The sequence below is a fragment of the Diadema antillarum genome, unplaced genomic scaffold (genome assembly GCF_040938485.1).
Source record: "Diadema antillarum isolate AM-2024a unplaced genomic scaffold, OU_Dant_1.0 scf00000170, whole genome shotgun sequence".
In the NCBI taxonomy this organism is placed as follows: domain Eukaryota; kingdom Metazoa; phylum Echinodermata; class Echinoidea; order Diadematoida; family Diadematidae; genus Diadema; species Diadema antillarum.
In genome coordinates, this window is record NW_027271059.1 from 2029674 (window position 1) to 2046486 (window position 16813).

The 16813-nt window shown below is 40.1% G+C and overlaps 2 protein-coding genes across 2 annotated transcripts; both read left to right on the forward strand.

Moving 5' to 3' along the window:
- Positions 1-4208: 4208 nt before the first annotated feature.
- Positions 4209-7763, forward strand: LOC139722694 (uncharacterized). The gene is made up of 3 exons (XM_071633988.1): positions 4209-5453; positions 5904-6082; positions 7115-7763. Exons 1-3 carry the CDS (start codon positions 4209-4211, stop codon positions 7761-7763), a joined length of 2073 nt encoding a protein of 690 aa, XP_071490089.1.
- A 2008-nt stretch (positions 7764-9771) lies between these two features.
- On the forward strand, positions 9772-15472 carry LOC139722726 (uncharacterized). Its single transcript, XM_071634015.1, has 4 exons — positions 9772-9847; positions 10995-11051; positions 12369-12518; positions 14837-15472. The coding sequence occupies exons 2-4, from the start codon at positions 10997-10999 to the stop codon at positions 15088-15090; spliced, it is 459 nt and encodes a 152-aa protein (XP_071490116.1). The 5' UTR covers positions 9772-9847; positions 10995-10996; the 3' UTR covers positions 15091-15472.
- The last annotated feature ends 1341 nt before the right edge of the window (positions 15473-16813 follow it).

Genomic DNA, 16813 nt, shown 5'->3' on the forward strand with positions numbered 1-16813 from the left:
CTGTCTCACAATTACTCCAACTCAGCAAACAATACAGCCGGCAAGCAGCCCCTACCTGAGGAGGGAGCTGACCACCTGGACTCGCAACCCTCGCTTTCAACGGATGACAAACTTCAACGACAACTACACGACTACAGAGAAAAGCACCGCGCCCGTTATGCCACAATGAACACCAAATCCCAGGTGTCTGATCAACGCCCGGAAATCGTCGATGTGTTGATAATTGGTGATTCTATGGTCAAAGCAATAAAGCCATCAAAACTGTCCAAAACACGCAGGATCCGGTGTAAAACCATCCCGGGAGCTAAGATCGAGAGCGCCTCAGATGTCGTTCTGTCTAACGCGTGCTCTCTAAGTCCCAAGGAGATGATTCTGCACTTAGGGACGAACAACATCGTGGACGACGGAGCCGACGAGATCATTGCCAAAATCTCGTCCCTCGCAGATGAAGTCATCGAAAATAGCCCCTCGACGAAAATCACTGTGTCAACCATCATTCATCGCAAAAACGAATCACGAGAGATGTCTCAGAAAATCAACGCCGTCAACAATGAGCTCAAAGTTTTAGCCAATCAGCGCAAATGGGATATCATTGCAAACGACAACATCAGCCCCGATCCGCATATCAACAGAGATGGCGTCCACCTGAATGCTGTTGGAACCCGCGTCTTTGCCACAAACATCATCGCGCACCTCCGGAATGAAACGCATCAGTGGAATATCACCACCACAAGGTCGCACCAACAACAGCAACAACAGCAATTCCAGCAGGATAAACAAGGAAATTGGCAACAGCACCTCTCCTACGCCAACGCCGCTAGAGACCAGGCTTCACATTTTCACATCACGGGCCGTCAGTGGACGCGACCAAGAGGACGGGTATTCCCCCGAGATTGGATAGACAGCTTACAAACCACTCACAGGCTGCTGAACCAGAGACCAATGTAGAAAACACCACAATGAAATTCACGATCGGCACGCATTGCTTACGCGACTGCTGCACAGAAACACCCTAGACAGCAGTCTCAATCCCAGCCTGCGCGCCCGGCGCCTCGGCCCGCCTGCCCGCCCGCCAATCAAGCCATCGCCAGCAATGGCAAGTAACCGAGTACACTGTAACTGGAACCGCGTCTGTGTGCAACGCATATCTTGCCAAAGAACCCATATGCGAGGAAACCAGTGATTTCTGACGTTCGTAGGCCTACGCAGAGCTAGTTCGTCTATAGATACTAATTAAGAGTTTAGTAGCCCTAGGCCTGTACAGAACATAAAGAGTTTAATTCTATAGCACCGAGTACGACAGTAACTTGAGATCAAGGCTAACCAGTAATAGGCTTAACGTTAGGCCTAAGTAACGCTCAGCGAGTCGTTTGTACTTAACCGTAACACGCACTGCAGATTAGAGCGTCTAAAACTAGAATTTCGACATGTTGATGTAGACTCGCGATCTATTCTTTACAAAGCCGATCTGCGACGTACGCGTAGAAGTGAAAAACAAACTAGTGTAGTGACCACACTCTCACAAGTTTCCATAATCCTACACGTAAACACACAGGACTTCAGCCTATTGAATTAAGACTTGAAACAATGCATAGGCCTACACGACCTTCACCTTCGACAGTCAGTTACTGTACGTTTACTTAGACCCATGTCAACGAATACTTGAGTGTTATAACATTAGATTTACTGAGATCCTACGTAGTGTGCGGAACCTTTCCGGTACGCGCGTACGCAGAAATTCGTTGAGCTCAGACGGGATGTGCTAGATCTGATTCTATCGACCTACTTTCTTCAATACAACGCAAAACGGCGTATTTTGCGGTTCTGTTGCAAACTTATACTTCTAATTTAGCGGCTGTAGCGCTAATAATACTGCGTCACACTAGCAGACTACGCTTCCGTGGCCATGGCAAACAATCATGTTTTTGTTGTTTGTTTTGCTTAATATATTGTATTGTTTTTAAGCAGACACTACCGGAAACCAGCCTCGTCCTGTGTTTTTTGTTTTTATAAATCAATAATTAAGTCATGGTGACAAGCTATAACTGTAATCGACTATTAAGTCTCTTCGTAAAACGGAAACTTACAGTTGATTTAAAGTTATAGCAGAATTCAAGTTGGATAAAGTTAGCGTTGATTTCACAATCAACGCTAACTTTATCTTCACAAAACAGGGCCTGTCATTTTAAGAGGAATTCAAATTTTATTTGATGAAAATCGGGTTTGGAATGACTGAAACATCCAAAAACAAAGTGCAACAAAGCAATCGCAATAAAGTGTGGGTCCCACACTTTATTAGAATCACTCTTTTTGGATATCTCAGCTATTTCAAAACAAATTTTCATCAAATAAATGTTGAATTCCTCATAGAATTACATGCTCTTTCATATTTCATTTGAGGTTTCTCATTATCTCACCAAAGAATGTTAGAAACTAGCTGAAATTACGTCTCAAACAAAACTGTACGATCCCTTTAAGCTCAGTAGAGAGAGAGAGAGAGAGAGAGGACTTCAAGTGTTACTTTTCTTCTTTATTAGTACTGCTTAAGCAGCCACTGACTAATAGACATCCACAGAATCTTGGTTTGGAAGTTACATGTCTTTGTTTTTGGGTGGTCGTATTCGGGGCATTTCAACGGAAATAGTAAATACAAATCTTATGAAATCAATGGACCATATCAAGGTGTTCTTGTGGCCAAGTAAAAGGTGACCATGATATTACAAATCAAACAAATCAATATGCGTTTGCATTGCAAATGTCCTTTAAGCAGAAGCCTATTCTTCCTATAGAGTAACCAGTGCGAGCTTTAATGAATGTGAGCATCTCATCGTACACCTTAAAGGAACTGTACAGTACTGGTTGAGGTGGGGATTCATGTTTTGAACATTCTGAAGTGAGATAATGAGAAATCTCTCATGAAATATGAAAGAACATGTAATTCTAAGAAGGATTCAATGTTTATTTGATGAAAATTGGTTTTGGAATGGCTGAGATATCCAAAATAGTGATAATAATAAAAGGCGACAGGCCACAACTTCATTACGATTTCTTTGTTTCACCTTGTTTTTGGATATCTCATCCATGTCAAATCCGATTTTCATCAAATAAACTCTCAATTAAACTTAGAATTGCATGCTCTTTGACATCTCATAAGAGTGGTTTCTGAATATCTCGCAAAACGTTAAAAGCTAAATCCTCACCTCGACCAAAACTGTACACACCCTTTAAGCCCGCCTCACGCTATGACGATCCGACCGGTCGTACGACCTTAAGCCCGGTAGTGTGACGTCATCAGTCTTGCCACTTTCGCCAGTCGTACGACTGGGTCTTAGCGCCAGTCGTAGAAATTTGACATGTTGAATTTCCACGTTTGGTCGTGGGCTTTCAGCCAATCACGATACAGTAAAATGCAAGCGCACGCAGTGCGACTTCGGCGCGCTTTGATATTACCTACTCGTAAGGTCAGGTCGTATAGCGTGCGTTGGCAGGTCGTAGGACTGGGTATTATGGTCTTAAGGTCGTAATATAGTCGTGAGTCGTATAGTGTGCGGCGGGCTTTTATAGACATTATTATATTTTCCGCTATACTCTTGGTGGCGCCCTTCCCTCATGGCTGCACCTCTCTGTCGCTCTGAATTTTCTGTCATTTTCACCCTGATTTCATACGTTCGTAAATGACTGTTCGTGAGTATGATACCACAGTTTGCATATTTTGACTGTTGTGCTGTTTGTACCGGTTCCGTGGTTTTACAATATCGAGAAAGATGTATCTAACCTGCTTCAATTTTCGTCGAAGCCAAGGCTTTACACCTGCCATTTCATGTACACTGATTACAACATTAACTTTCGCCTTGATCGTGTGTGCACTTACCATGACCATGACTAGACTTGTGTACTCGCGTGAAGCTCTTTTGAATGTTGGAAGAAGAGTCGCTTTTCATGGTCATCCCCCGCCTTTCACACGCGGTGAATGGCAGCTTTGGAAAAACTTGAACGTTGCTCGCGGTACAAAGAGAGGCTGCCGTGGCGGACAGAAGGCTGCTAAATATGCTGCACCTTGTGTTATTTCCCTTGGAAACGAGCATGCTGAGAAAAATCTACATGCAACTATTTGTCATGACAAACCTAATCTTCGCCGTCAGGCTTTTCCCAAAAGTACTTTTCAAACTCAACGTAAATGCCGCGTTGGATTGTGGAACGCCCGTTCGATGTCTAGAAAGACGACTTGTATTTGTGATCTCATCATAGAGAGCGACCTTGATGTTTTGGTGTTGACTGAATCGTGGCTTCAAGGAAACCAAAGAGATGAACTCGTCTTAGGGGACATCAAAACAACTCTGCCGAACTACACCTTACTCCAGTGCCCACGACAAAGCTCCAGAGGAGGAGGGATATGTGCGATATATCGCTCCTCAGCTCATGTTACTGTGCATGGTATGACTGATTTCAAGAGCTTTGAGCACATGGATTTCAGTATCCGACTCTCTTCGGCATCGGTTTTAAGAAGCTACGCTGTCTATAGACCACCACCTTCGCCCAGGAACAAACTGACATATAACATGTTCCTGCAGGAATTTCTCACGCTGCTGGAATCAGCAGTAATAGCGGATAACGCACCACTCCTGTTGGGAGACTTCAATCTTCATGTTGACGATGACAGGGATGTCCCAGCTCAGTCATTCATGTCTTCCATTGATTCGCTTGGCTTCCATCAACATGTAGCAGGCCCTACCCACATCGCGGGGCACACACTGGACTTAGTAATGACCAGGAAGGTGGATGATATTGTCTCTAGTCTCACCCTTCAAACCGGTCTCCCTTCGGATCATTCTGCGGTCGTCATCACTGTCAACATGATGGGGCATCGTAACGGTACGAAACACGTATCTTTCAGAAAGCTTCGAGATATTGATATATCATCATTCAAGCAGGATATTCGTGAGTCTGCTTTATCATCGTCGGCAGCTATGTGTCCTTCTGATGCTGTGGATCTTTACAATCGTACAATGACTACACTCTTGGACAAACATGCGCCCTTACAGAATAAGACGGTGACAACTAGGCCATCAGCACCATGGTACACGCAGGAATTAAGGAGAGCTAAACAGAACAGACGGCGTGCCGAGCGTAAGATGCGGAAATCTGGCCTTTCAGTTGATAAAGACATCTATCGCCAGCAATGTAACTCATACTATGCAGCCCTGAACGAATCCAAGTCCAAACATTGGACTGGTGTGATTGCTTCTGCGGATTGCAAGGAGCTATTCAGAATTGTTAAGAGACTTACCTGCTCTAACCACGAATCTGTTTTTCCAGATCATTTGTCTGATGCTGATCTTGCCAATGATTTTGGGCAATACTTCAGTGACAAAGTTAGCAGAACTATTTCGGCGATAGATGTCCCACCAACTGACGAGTTGCCATCCAGCGTGGAATCACGTTCACTGCCTCAGGTCAAGAGCATTGGTTTCTGCGATTTCCAGCCTGTCTCTCTCTCTGAAGTCAAACAGATCATGACAATTATTAAACCGAAGACATGTGGCCTTGACCCTATTCCTTCTAGACTCGTGAAGTCATGTACTGATGAACTCATTCATTTCATCACAAGGATTGTTAATCTTTCCTTATCATCCGGGGAAGTTCCATGTGCATTTAAGACATCGCTCATCATACCGCTCCTCAAAAAGTCTTCGCTTGACAAGAATGACTTAAGGAATTATAGACCAGTCGCAAATTTGCCTTTCATCAGCAAGGTTCTCGAGAATATTGTGTCAGATCAACTCATATCATACCTTGAAACAAACAACCTGTTTCCTCAACATCAATCTGCGTACCGGAAGTGTCACTCTACTGAGACTGCCTTAGTAAAGGTAGTGAATGATCTTCTGCTTGCCGTTGACAAGGGTCTTGAAGCTGCCCTCATTCTTTTGGATTACTCGTCGGCCTTCGATACTGTAGACCACACCAACCTCATCAACTGCCTAAAAGAGCACTATGGGATGGATGGATCTGTGCTTCGCTGGATCGAATCCTACCTCGCTGATCGTAGTCAGAAGATCGTTGTGAACGGCGTGGACTCCAGGTCATTTCCTCTTTATTGTGGCGTCCCGCAGGGTTCCGTCGTAGGACCATTGTTGTTCTCCCTTTACACTGGTCCGTTGAGCCACATCATTGGCTCACACCATGGAGTGCAGCACGCAATCTACGCGGACGACACTCAGTTGTATGTCATAATGAACGCTGATGACGACCATCGGGCTGCTTCCATGCAGAAACTTCATGATTGCTTCCTTGATATTAAGTCATGGTCTTCCCGCAACCATCTCAAACTAAATGAAGCCAAAACTGAGTTGTTGTTCGTGTAAGATGGAGAAGTAGGGAGTTTATATCTTAAAACAGAACAAATCTCATGTAATTTATAAGTGTCTCTTGATTGACCAAGTTAAGAATTTATCCCCATTTCCTGCCCCAATTATACTGTCTAAATATACGACCAGTCCAATCCAAAACCCTATGTACACTTCCCAGCTTTATAGTCTCATATCCTTTTATTAACAAGACCATCAAACCTCCAATGAAACTTCCATTCAGAACCCAACCATCTTTGTTATTACTTTGGTTAATCTCTACTCAATAGTTAATCCTTCCCTTTGTCCTCAATCAAGTTTAAGTAAATTCAGACTAACTGTGTTTACAATTCCCACCACCAGTCCCTTACACGGTACTGTTCAATGAACCTATAATCCCCACATCATAGATCCTCTCCTACTAATCTCTTAACTTCTATCCATGTCCCTATATATCTTATGCTTCTGGAGTTGAGGAATCAATCTTACTCCGGCCCCGACTCTGTTCGGTCATGTGCCAAGAAGGAGTGGAACAGTATTCTTTATATATACTACCGACAATATTCCCTCGTCAATATTATGCACCATTCTGGAATTCCTGATTATTATATCTAATAAACTAAATTGTATATCTTGGAACCACCACCTTGTCTCCTGCATGGACTAATGTTCGATTGTGGCTTGACATCATATACTACAGTTGAGAGTGCACACCACGCTACCAACACCATAAAACCAGCACTCTTACATTCGTCTCATCTCCTTAGGCAGCAACCGGGATTTCAACCTTCTTTGGATATGGCTGGAGAATGCGTTTCTTCCTCTGACTGTGTGAGGGATCTTGGTGTTACCCTCGACAAGCATCTCACTCTCACTAACCACATTCGAAATGTCTGCAGATCGGCTTCCTTTGGCATTGCTAGGATCGGGAAAATAAGGAGATTCCTTAATGAGTCATCTACAGAAAAGCTGGTACATGCATTTGTGTCTTCACACTTAGACTATTGCAACAGCCTCCTCGCTGGTCTTCCTCGCTCCTGTCTTGCTCCGCTACAACGCATCCAGAACACCGCTGCACGTCTCATCACACGCACGAAGAAGCATGAACATATCACACCTGTCATCAGATCACTGCACTGGCTACAAATTCATGACCGCATCATCTTCAAAGTTCTACTCCTCACCTACAAGATTGTCCACAACTTAGCACCATCCTATCTTCATCATCTGGTTTCCCTCCGGACTATCTATCTACTTCCTCAACAACCAGACGCCTTCGTTCTCACTCCACTGCACATCTTCAACTCACATCGGCACCGCGCACCCGTACCCGTTATGGCAACCGTGCCTTCAGTGTTATTGCACCCACACTATGGAACAACTTGCCCATCCACGTCCGTGAAGCTCAAACAGTAGACTCCTTCAAATCATCACTGAAAACTCATCTGTTCTCTCATGCCATGTAATTTGTATTGATTTATTATATGCAGTCTGTATATATGTTAAGTTCGTTCTATACGTTATAACTTACAATATTTATCTTATGTATTTTGTATATTGTATTGCGTTTCATCGTATCTCAATCTTTATATGTTCCATGATTGAATCTATTTTTCCTAATTTTTCTTCAGCGCTTAGAAACATCGTAATAAGCGCTTTATAAATGATATTTATTATTATTATTATTGTTATTATTATTATTTTCCCGTTCGTACGAAAGATCTGCTTTGCATTATACTTTTTGATAGTCTTTGTCATTCATATCGATGGTGTCAAATAAATCACGCCCTGATCAGATATAAAATGAACAATATCCACCTCTTGACTGTATTTTTTAAAGCTTTAACATGCTACTATAGACTATGCTAATACTGCGTGTTTAGGTCTGTTTGCGTTTGGGTGGTTTCATGATTTTGTTATTCTTTAGTAATCTTTGCGAGACAAAGTAAGACAAAGTATAGATGAATAACAAAATAACTGCATAGATTATAATAGATGAAAATAAAAGGATTTGAATATCGTTGGGAACGGATGATCAGTATGAAGAGGAAACATACTTGAATGGTTCACTTAATATCTAAATGGTTATACAAATTATCTTTGTATTCGGGACTACATGGGTGTGTGTTTTTCCTGGTGTGTGCGTGTGTGTGTTTAATTAGGCGCCATGCAACTGAACGTTACATCATGCGCGCGCAGAAATCATACATAAAGTCCAAGTGGGTATATATTATGTAGACTAAATTACTATTGATGAATAAGCAATATCCAGCATATAAAGTGTGGAAAATGTAGGAACAATGCCAAAATGCTGTGTGCTGTTTCTCTTTTAATCTTTATTCAAGGGGATAAATTCGTACTTTTTTCAGGCTCTAAGGATGTTTTTGGAAATAAATAGAATTTCGATAATGAAGATAAGAAGACAATTGCTATGTATACAACATGTCCTTTCTACGAACAGTGACCGATTACACGTAGAGTAAAGATAGGATAATTGAGAGAGTGTGTGTTTGTGTGTGTCTATGTGTGTGTCTATGTGTGTGTGAAAGAGAGAGAGAGAGAGAGAGAGAGAGAGAGAGGGAAAGAGAGAGGGAGAGAGGCGGGGGGGGGGAGAGCAAGAAGAGAAGAAAGACGATTGTGACCACCAAGCTCAAAACTCACAAAAAGTAGACCAAAAATAATTTCCGTTTTTCTGCGAGGTAAGTTCTACGCTTTAAAATGATAATTTGTAAAGTTTGTCGCATCCTATGCCATTCACAAGTCATTGAAATGATAATATATTTAAGAGGTGAAATTTCATAGCAAGGGGTGGGGATTTAAAGATTTTGTTCGACCCAGGCGGAGTGTGGAGAAGCATTAGTAGAATTTAATGGTCCCGAGATAAGCTAAGATCTCGATTTCAGCTTTGTTTTTTAAGCTGCCAAATTTTGACAGTACGTGGCAAAATATTACTGTATCTTCTCAGGTAAGACATCTATTGGTCAACCCACATGACACATTCTCGTCCATTACAGAGAATCCTTACCAGCGACTTTTTGTAGGTTTCGAGCTTGGCGGTCACATATAGAAAGAGAGAGAGAAAAAGTGTGTGTGTGTTGGGGCAGAGGAGAACTGTACATAATGTATTATATACAATGCATTTCGAATTGTTTTGATTGCAATGGTATTGTGTTGGCAGCTTTCCCTGTGTTAATATCTAACCAATCAGGAAACCATACCGGAAGGTTCGCTGTTTATACATAGCATAGCATTATCTGTAAACGCTCTCACTTCCCGTCTCGGATAACCTTTCCTTCCGGGTCATCGTTCATGAGAAAGTGACCTGTAGACGTGGATTATATTTCTAGTATTATACACTAAGAGACCCGCCAGACCAGTGTACAACGATTTGGGGAGAATCCTTCACATTACTTTGGGTGAATCAGTCGAATGAACACCAACTCGGCCTCACTCACGACGCTTTTAGTATCAAGTGTTTTATTCTTGGGTCATCCACCCAGGTAAGTGTTGCTATTCGTGGCTTTATTTGGACATGAAGATATTGAAAACAATTGTCAGAATTGTAAACAAGCTATTATACTAATTACAGTCTTTGCATCTTTGTTTATTGTTGTAGGCTATATTCAATGAAGAGAGAGAGAAAAAAATGACGACATACATTTTACTCTTTTTGACAATTAACTATTATTGTGGGGTCACTGTACGTGACAATGTTGGTGGCAGCAATAATTGTGCAAAGGGGCATCGTGCTGTATAGGTGTACGATGTGATGTCTGATTGCACTCTTACCTTCATGAAGATGCCTTTGTTTTACATTGATTATTTTGTCGTTGTTAACAAATTTGCAAGCTCTGCTTACATTGTATAATTATTCTGTCGTCAGTGATGTTAGAAAAAAAATAATCATCATGATTTTGTATTGTATGGAAATGTTTGAAAACGCAGGAATGAAACCAAACTAACTTATCATGGTGCTGTTTATTTTTCTGAGACTACTGTATCCATACAATATCTGTGATTCTGATCCACTATCGCCCCAAGCAAAAACTCATGATAGTCACGTCCTCTGCACTAATCACAATCTATTTCACTGAAAGAGTTTTTGCATTGAATGTATCATCTACTACGGTCTAATCTGATTATTTATCATGTGATCATTTCGTCATTCATAAATGACATTAGCATTGTTAACATTTATCTACAAATAAATATACGAAGGTGTCCGTAAACAAACGCTGAAAAATGAAAAGACAAATACGCTAATTTAGTTGGAAATTCGTGATATGATAGCTAGAGGTCCCAGCTGCCGTTGGAAGAGTTTGTTTGCAAAAACCGATAAGTCCATTTTTGAAGATTTTGAAGTACGGTTTCTGTGATAAAGTAAAAAATAATATCTTTTAAATGATATATTGGTCACTACATATAAAGGTACATTTTTTAAGTTATGGTCAAAAGGAGCAAAACTTTTCTCATTATTCTCTTTATTTTTCTTGACCTTTAATCTCATTCTTGACCTTTAATCCTTTAATCCCAAAATCTCCATTTCTCCAAAATCTCAATATGAACTTATCAGTTTTTGCTAACAAACTCTTCGAATGTTCCCTTATTTTCTATCGTAATCAAGCTTTCTCTTTTTTTCCCCTCCAGATATGGCTGCAAAACTTGTCTTTTTTCTCACCGCCTTTACCTGCCTGTTCACCAGGGGTGAGTGATTCTATATTCCATCTGTAGTTCCTCTTCCCCTTACGTAATAACAGCAATGATTTAGGGTGATGATAATTATGATTATTAATTTATCTAATTTCCTAGTAATGTCAGGATCACCGTCGTTAAACACGATGATAATTGAATGTAATTTTGTTCTATTTTCATTTCTGAGAGGGATATGGTGTGCGCCTCGTATTATTCAAAGCGCCATGTCTATATTAAAAAGAGACGAGATACTCGATTTTAGCAAATATTATTATTTAACGCTTTGTGATACCAGTTTTCTGCAGTTTGCATTTGACGACTCAGGCCGTTTTCCTATGCAATAGACGCTGATCAGGATATGAGTCAATTCGACAAACCACAACAAGATTTGCCCTCTCTGTAGGCAAAATCTTTCCGACACTTCCTGCTTTTCGCACAAAGGTACTGCATGGTATCATTAAACGGTCAAAGTCCGTCTATGTACCACTGTAGGGTCTGAATTGATAATATGTTTCATGAACAGAGCATTTGTTAGCTTGACACTCCGGTTACAGTATGTCTCCATTCTAACAACATAGCATGCGTCTTCAGCACGCCCATACAATCGGTAACCTCGTAAACATAATTATAGCTTCGTCTAATCCTGTTTCTAATTCATTCTTGATGTGTACATAAAGACACTGTCAAGTCGGTACGATTGTAAAATGCGTGTTTCTCTTTGGTCTCTATGCTTTGTGATCATCATACAAAATATTGTGATAAATCAGTACTGGTTTTGCTTCCTGATGATGATTTGCCTGTTCATCAGTTTTGTTTTCTTTCTTTCTTATCACACTTGCGAGAAGATGAAGGTCTTCACTATAACTGTTTGACAGTATCTGTCAGATTGTCTATCATAACTATCTCTGATATTATTATCAATGTCAACTTTGTCATCGTCTCTTAGTATGCACACGTCGTGACTACTTGAATAAAAAGAATCATAATAAAGAAGATTACGAACACCACGATAGTTTGTTTAACGAAGGATTTCTACAGCCTTGCCACTGAAGTACCTTTTTGGTGGAAAAATAGAAACACCAATTTTTAGTAGAATGCTGAAACCCACGCCAAAAGCTGAATTTTCGCCGTCCCTTTATCTCCGTCGATAGTTATTTAGTTGCTTTACGGATGGATGTAAAAAATAAAGTTATCATTTATTGTATAAATCATAATAATGATGGTAAAATATGAAGATCCCAATATGGGAGAAATTGAGCTTCATTTACGTGCTCTACTCTCTGAATGTTCGCTTAGTTTGTACTTGTTTTTACATAATGTTGTACATAGGAGAGTCACAGTACTGTTACTCGTGCCTCTTGATGAACAACCGCAGCGATGCGGCCGTTGATTTTGACGCGGACTGTGGCTCGGTGGACTGTTCGTCACTGGGAGGGTGCTCGCGATATCACATAAAGACAACTCACCTCACGACGCAAGGTTAGTTCTCTTATGGTTGGCATTAGTGAAAATTTCATACCACAAAGCGAAGTCACGGAATACCGACTGGCTGGTTTTAAGACATCGGGTATCCTACTCTACCAACGAAACACCCCTATAATACCAGGTTGTCTTGTAGCACATCATCATATCAAATTATTCAAGTTGAAAAAAAGAATAAATAAAGTGGAATTTTATGCCAGTGTTTGGGAGGTGGCAACCCGACAGACATTGTAAGGGCAAATGATATTTGGGATTATTGTAGAATCGGGTATAAATAGTGGAGGGAGAATCATCTCCTAAAACAGACACAAAAACCATGGCACTTCAGGAAATTAGTTCGACGTTTGCGTTTGATGAATTACGCCGCATTAATATCAGCTTGAGTGTGCAACAGCTTTTCCCAATGTTTTAATTTATTCAGAAGAGTAGAAAAACAGGAATAGTGAAACAACGCGCTTTGTATAGTTTTGAGGAGATTAATTCCTACCTTAAAGTCATGTGAATTTAGCAGAAATAAGTCAGAACATTGGACTTCATATTGAACTATGAAAAATGGAATGTTAACAATTGCCCCTCAGTCTACAGACATTATGGATCTCTTAATCTATTTTTTGTACAATATTCATTGTTAAAAATGCTGTTGACATTCGGACAGACAAGCATATCCCTCGTAAACCACGCCACTTTGTGTAAGTTTACATTTACATTTACATTTACAAGTTTACATTTTGTGAGTGAAAAAGGTGAGCGCGCGCGGACCACCAGCAGAAATGATTAAAGAAAACATAGCTGTAGGAACTAAAACGACAAAGATTACCCACTCTGTCTTATCCTCGACTTCACTCATTGTTTCTTTTGAAGACAAGGTATTCTCTTCCTCTCCCTCTGTCTCCCTCTCTAATTTCTATGTATATGTTTTTTATTTTAATAGAAAACTTTCGCTTATTGTGCTTTTCTTTTTACCAGAGTGATTGTTTATAACATGCCCCAAGCTCGACTCTCACCAAATGCCTATATACTAACTTTCTGAGACAAGATGTTTTACCCATCATATTCCTCTCGACGCAGCAGTAGATGTATCATAATGAATATCAATTCAATTCAATTCATTAATTTTCATTCTTCTTTCTCCCAACAAAACATAACACAAGATAAATCAGGTATTACATCATAAACAAAAACATTTGCCTTTGCAATAGGTAAATGAACCATCGATAAACATAAGAGCGCATACTGACAAAAAAAAAAGATGATACAAAGTCATACTTTTGTTGAAAAAAAAAATGATAGAGAGGTCACTAAAAAGCAAAGTTTGCATATTGTGAACCACTCATAGTATCAGACAACCCAGGCCTGTGTAACCTAGGATAACAAAAAGGGCAGGGTCCTCTCGTAGGGCGGTGACAGCCGTAATGAATATAACCCTTTGGGAAGGCCTCGTGGCTGAAAAAGAGACTAACTGCGAGATAAGAAATTCATGTCAGGTTTCGTTCTCGCGTTCACCCGTTTCTCGCAGTACTCGGTGTGGCGAGTTAGTCTCAATCTTCAGCCACAAGGCCTTGTCAAAAGGCTACAATGAATAGGGTAACCTGTGTAAAGACCAATGTTCTAATCAATATCATTATTTATGACATCGTTTCTTGCGGGAAAGAAGGTACAACAATCATTCAATCATGTAGAAATAAGAAATCTTTTATTATGTGACCATGCGTTACAAAACCAACAAAAAGCTGCACTCCCTGATTGTACGTGAGGGCTAAAGATAGTAAACTGGTCAATCTTGTCTATCCCATTTTTATTTTATTTTCTGAAATAGCAAATCTACTTCCTTGACTTTATCCTTGTGTTTGCGTTCATAAAACAAGTGGAAATAGTGTTCCATCTATTCGTCTTACAAGAACGCTTCGTGTGTTTAATGTTGTGAATAGGTATATCGTAGAGTCCCCTTTTCATTAATATTAATTTCTCTTTTTTTGCCCCATTTATTGCACAGGGCACAGCTTGGGTAGATTAAGCGCTTGAACCCTTTACCTGATAGCCTCTTTTTGCAATACACACTTTTCCAGAGTTTGTGTTTTTATTTCAATGTTTTGATAGGTTAGGATAGTTTGTTTGAAGTTATACATCATTTTAAAGCTTTAAGTCTTCTCTTTCAGAGTCTGCTCTTAACTAAAAATCCATGCCTGGAGACTCCCTTCTGGTTTGTTTTGTGATGCAAGGTCCATTATAACTTTACTATAGGTGAATATTCCACCATCCTGCTTCGTGACTCCCGTACATTTCCCTTTTATTTTGCTCGTATTCAATCTGTGCAGGGCAGAATGAGACACAGTTCATCAACTTCTACGACTGCGGACCGAGTTTTACCCGATGTCGGCCAGTGAATGAAGCGACCATTTCCGAACACTCGGCTCTCGCGTCCTACATCCGACAGCGGCAACTTCGCATTATGTCAGGCTTCGGGGAAGCGTGCGACTGCACCGAGAATTTGTGCAATAGCGCCCCCTTGTGGTTACCAAGCAACTTAATAACATGGTTTTGCGTGTTAATCATGTGGTTTTCAACATAATTCATAGTGGATGTAACATCCAGCGTGATCGTCACGATGCTTGTGTACTCAGCAACATATCTGTTTTAGTAACTCTATGAACTCACACTCGTTAAGATGACAAAATGGCTGCTGAAGTACTGAAGGAAATGCAAACAAAAGAAGCAAATCAAGGCGTTATTTTATTGATTTAATGGTAAATCCCTCTCTTTTCGAAGTCGTCTAATTCACGTTCAGCGGAATGTCAGTTGCATGATGTAGGTTTCATTAGAACATTTTTGTCTAATCAGCAGCTGAGATGTTGATTCATGCTTTGATTTCTTCTCGTTTGATTTTTCGAATTCACTGCTTTGTAATCATCAAAAGAAATACGTCATAAAACTTCAATGATTGCAAAATTCTGCCGCCCGTTTGCTAAGTTTCATTAAAAAGTTTGATTCCATATCACCAATGCTCAGTTTCTCACATTGGCTGCAGTTGGAAAAAAATTCTGTCATTTAATAGTACATCATTCAGCTCACTCTCATTACAACGCATACCTGCGTGACTCTATTCCCAAAAACAACCCGACAGGATTTCACGTTCGTCATCAGATGCACTGTTACTTTAAGCGCCGGAATAAAACATGGGTAGGGGGTTGTGCTTTCTCAGTTATAGGACCAAATCAATTACCTACACAAATACGCCAACTACCATCTATATGTCTATAGAACCATTCAAATCTAAACTGAAAACGTATTTGTCCCTCTCACATTGGGAATTAAATACTAGATGTTACAAAAACATTTCCCACTTTTGATCCTTAATAGTTCAACAACTATATATCAGATAAAATTGACATTGATATGAGTAATAGCTGAATAGTGTACAATTCTGTTGGAGGTACTTTAGAAATGATAGCATAAATCAGTTTCATTAAATACAAGATTCATTCTGAAGTTAGGTTTCACGTTTTGCTCTGTTTCAAACCCCTGTACAAAATTTTAATTTTGCACAGTGGTCAAATGGTGTGTATAGGAGTGTGTAGTTAAACCTTGACATTGGTCCTGAACAATGGCCAGGATTGGAATACTCTATTACACATTCATGAGAAATTCCACTGTCACAGCTAGTCTTTATTCATCCTAAAACGTAGTGTATGCAAGCACATGAAAGCATGTGCTTTTCATGTTCATGCATTTTACCCTTTATCATGAATTCAGACTATAGCAGTGCCCAGGGCAATCCATCATGAATTGTTGATAAAGCATTCATGTGTCCTGGAGCAAGAGTCCAGAAGCCTAGTCAGCAGATCTCTGAAAAGGTGGTATCCGTGGCATTCATATCTATTGTTCAGGGTGATTGTAAGCACACACTCACAAACACATCATTGGTTCTTGTGCAAAGTTCAATAATTTTGTACAGAGGGTTCAAAGTTGAACCAAAATCTGGAACTTAACTTTAAAATTAATCATGAATTAAAAGAAACTGATTCATGCTATCATATTCAAATCCCCTCCAACTAAATTGCACACTTTTTTTTTTAGCTCCTACTCATATAAATGACAGTGTTATCTGATGTATAGTTTTCGAACTATTTAGAGTCAAAAGTGGGAAATATTTTTTATTTTTTATTTTTTGCAACACCTACTTTGTAGTACATGACTGCAGGAAATAATGTTCGGGGAAATCGTGTTAATAATGAAGTATGTGTTGCTTGTTAGTTTTTTCCCCTTATTTGTCTTCCCTGTTGCAATGTTTTGCA

Excerpts from the sequence above, each read along its gene's own strand:
- LOC139722694 (XM_071633988.1), top strand. The coding sequence starts at position 4,209 with ATGTCTAGAAAGACGACTTGTATTTGTGATCTCATCATAGAGAGCGAC. Across the intron at positions 5,454-5,903 it reads AATCACGTTCACTGCCTCAG|GGTCTTGAAGCTGCCCTCAT; the intron begins GTCAAGAGCATT and ends GCCGTTGACAAG. Across the intron at positions 6,083-7,114 it reads GTGAACGGCGTGGACTCCAG|GCAGCAACCGGGATTTCAAC; the intron begins GTCATTTCCTCT and ends TCATCTCCTTAG.
- LOC139722726 (XM_071634015.1), top strand. The coding sequence starts at position 10,997 with ATGGCTGCAAAACTTGTCTTTTTTCTCACCGCCTTTACCTGCCTGTTC. Across the intron at positions 11,052-12,368 it reads TACCTGCCTGTTCACCAGGG|GAGAGTCACAGTACTGTTAC; the intron begins GTGAGTGATTCT and ends TGTTGTACATAG. Across the intron at positions 12,519-14,836 it reads AACTCACCTCACGACGCAAG|GGCAGAATGAGACACAGTTC; the intron begins GTTAGTTCTCTT and ends CAATCTGTGCAG.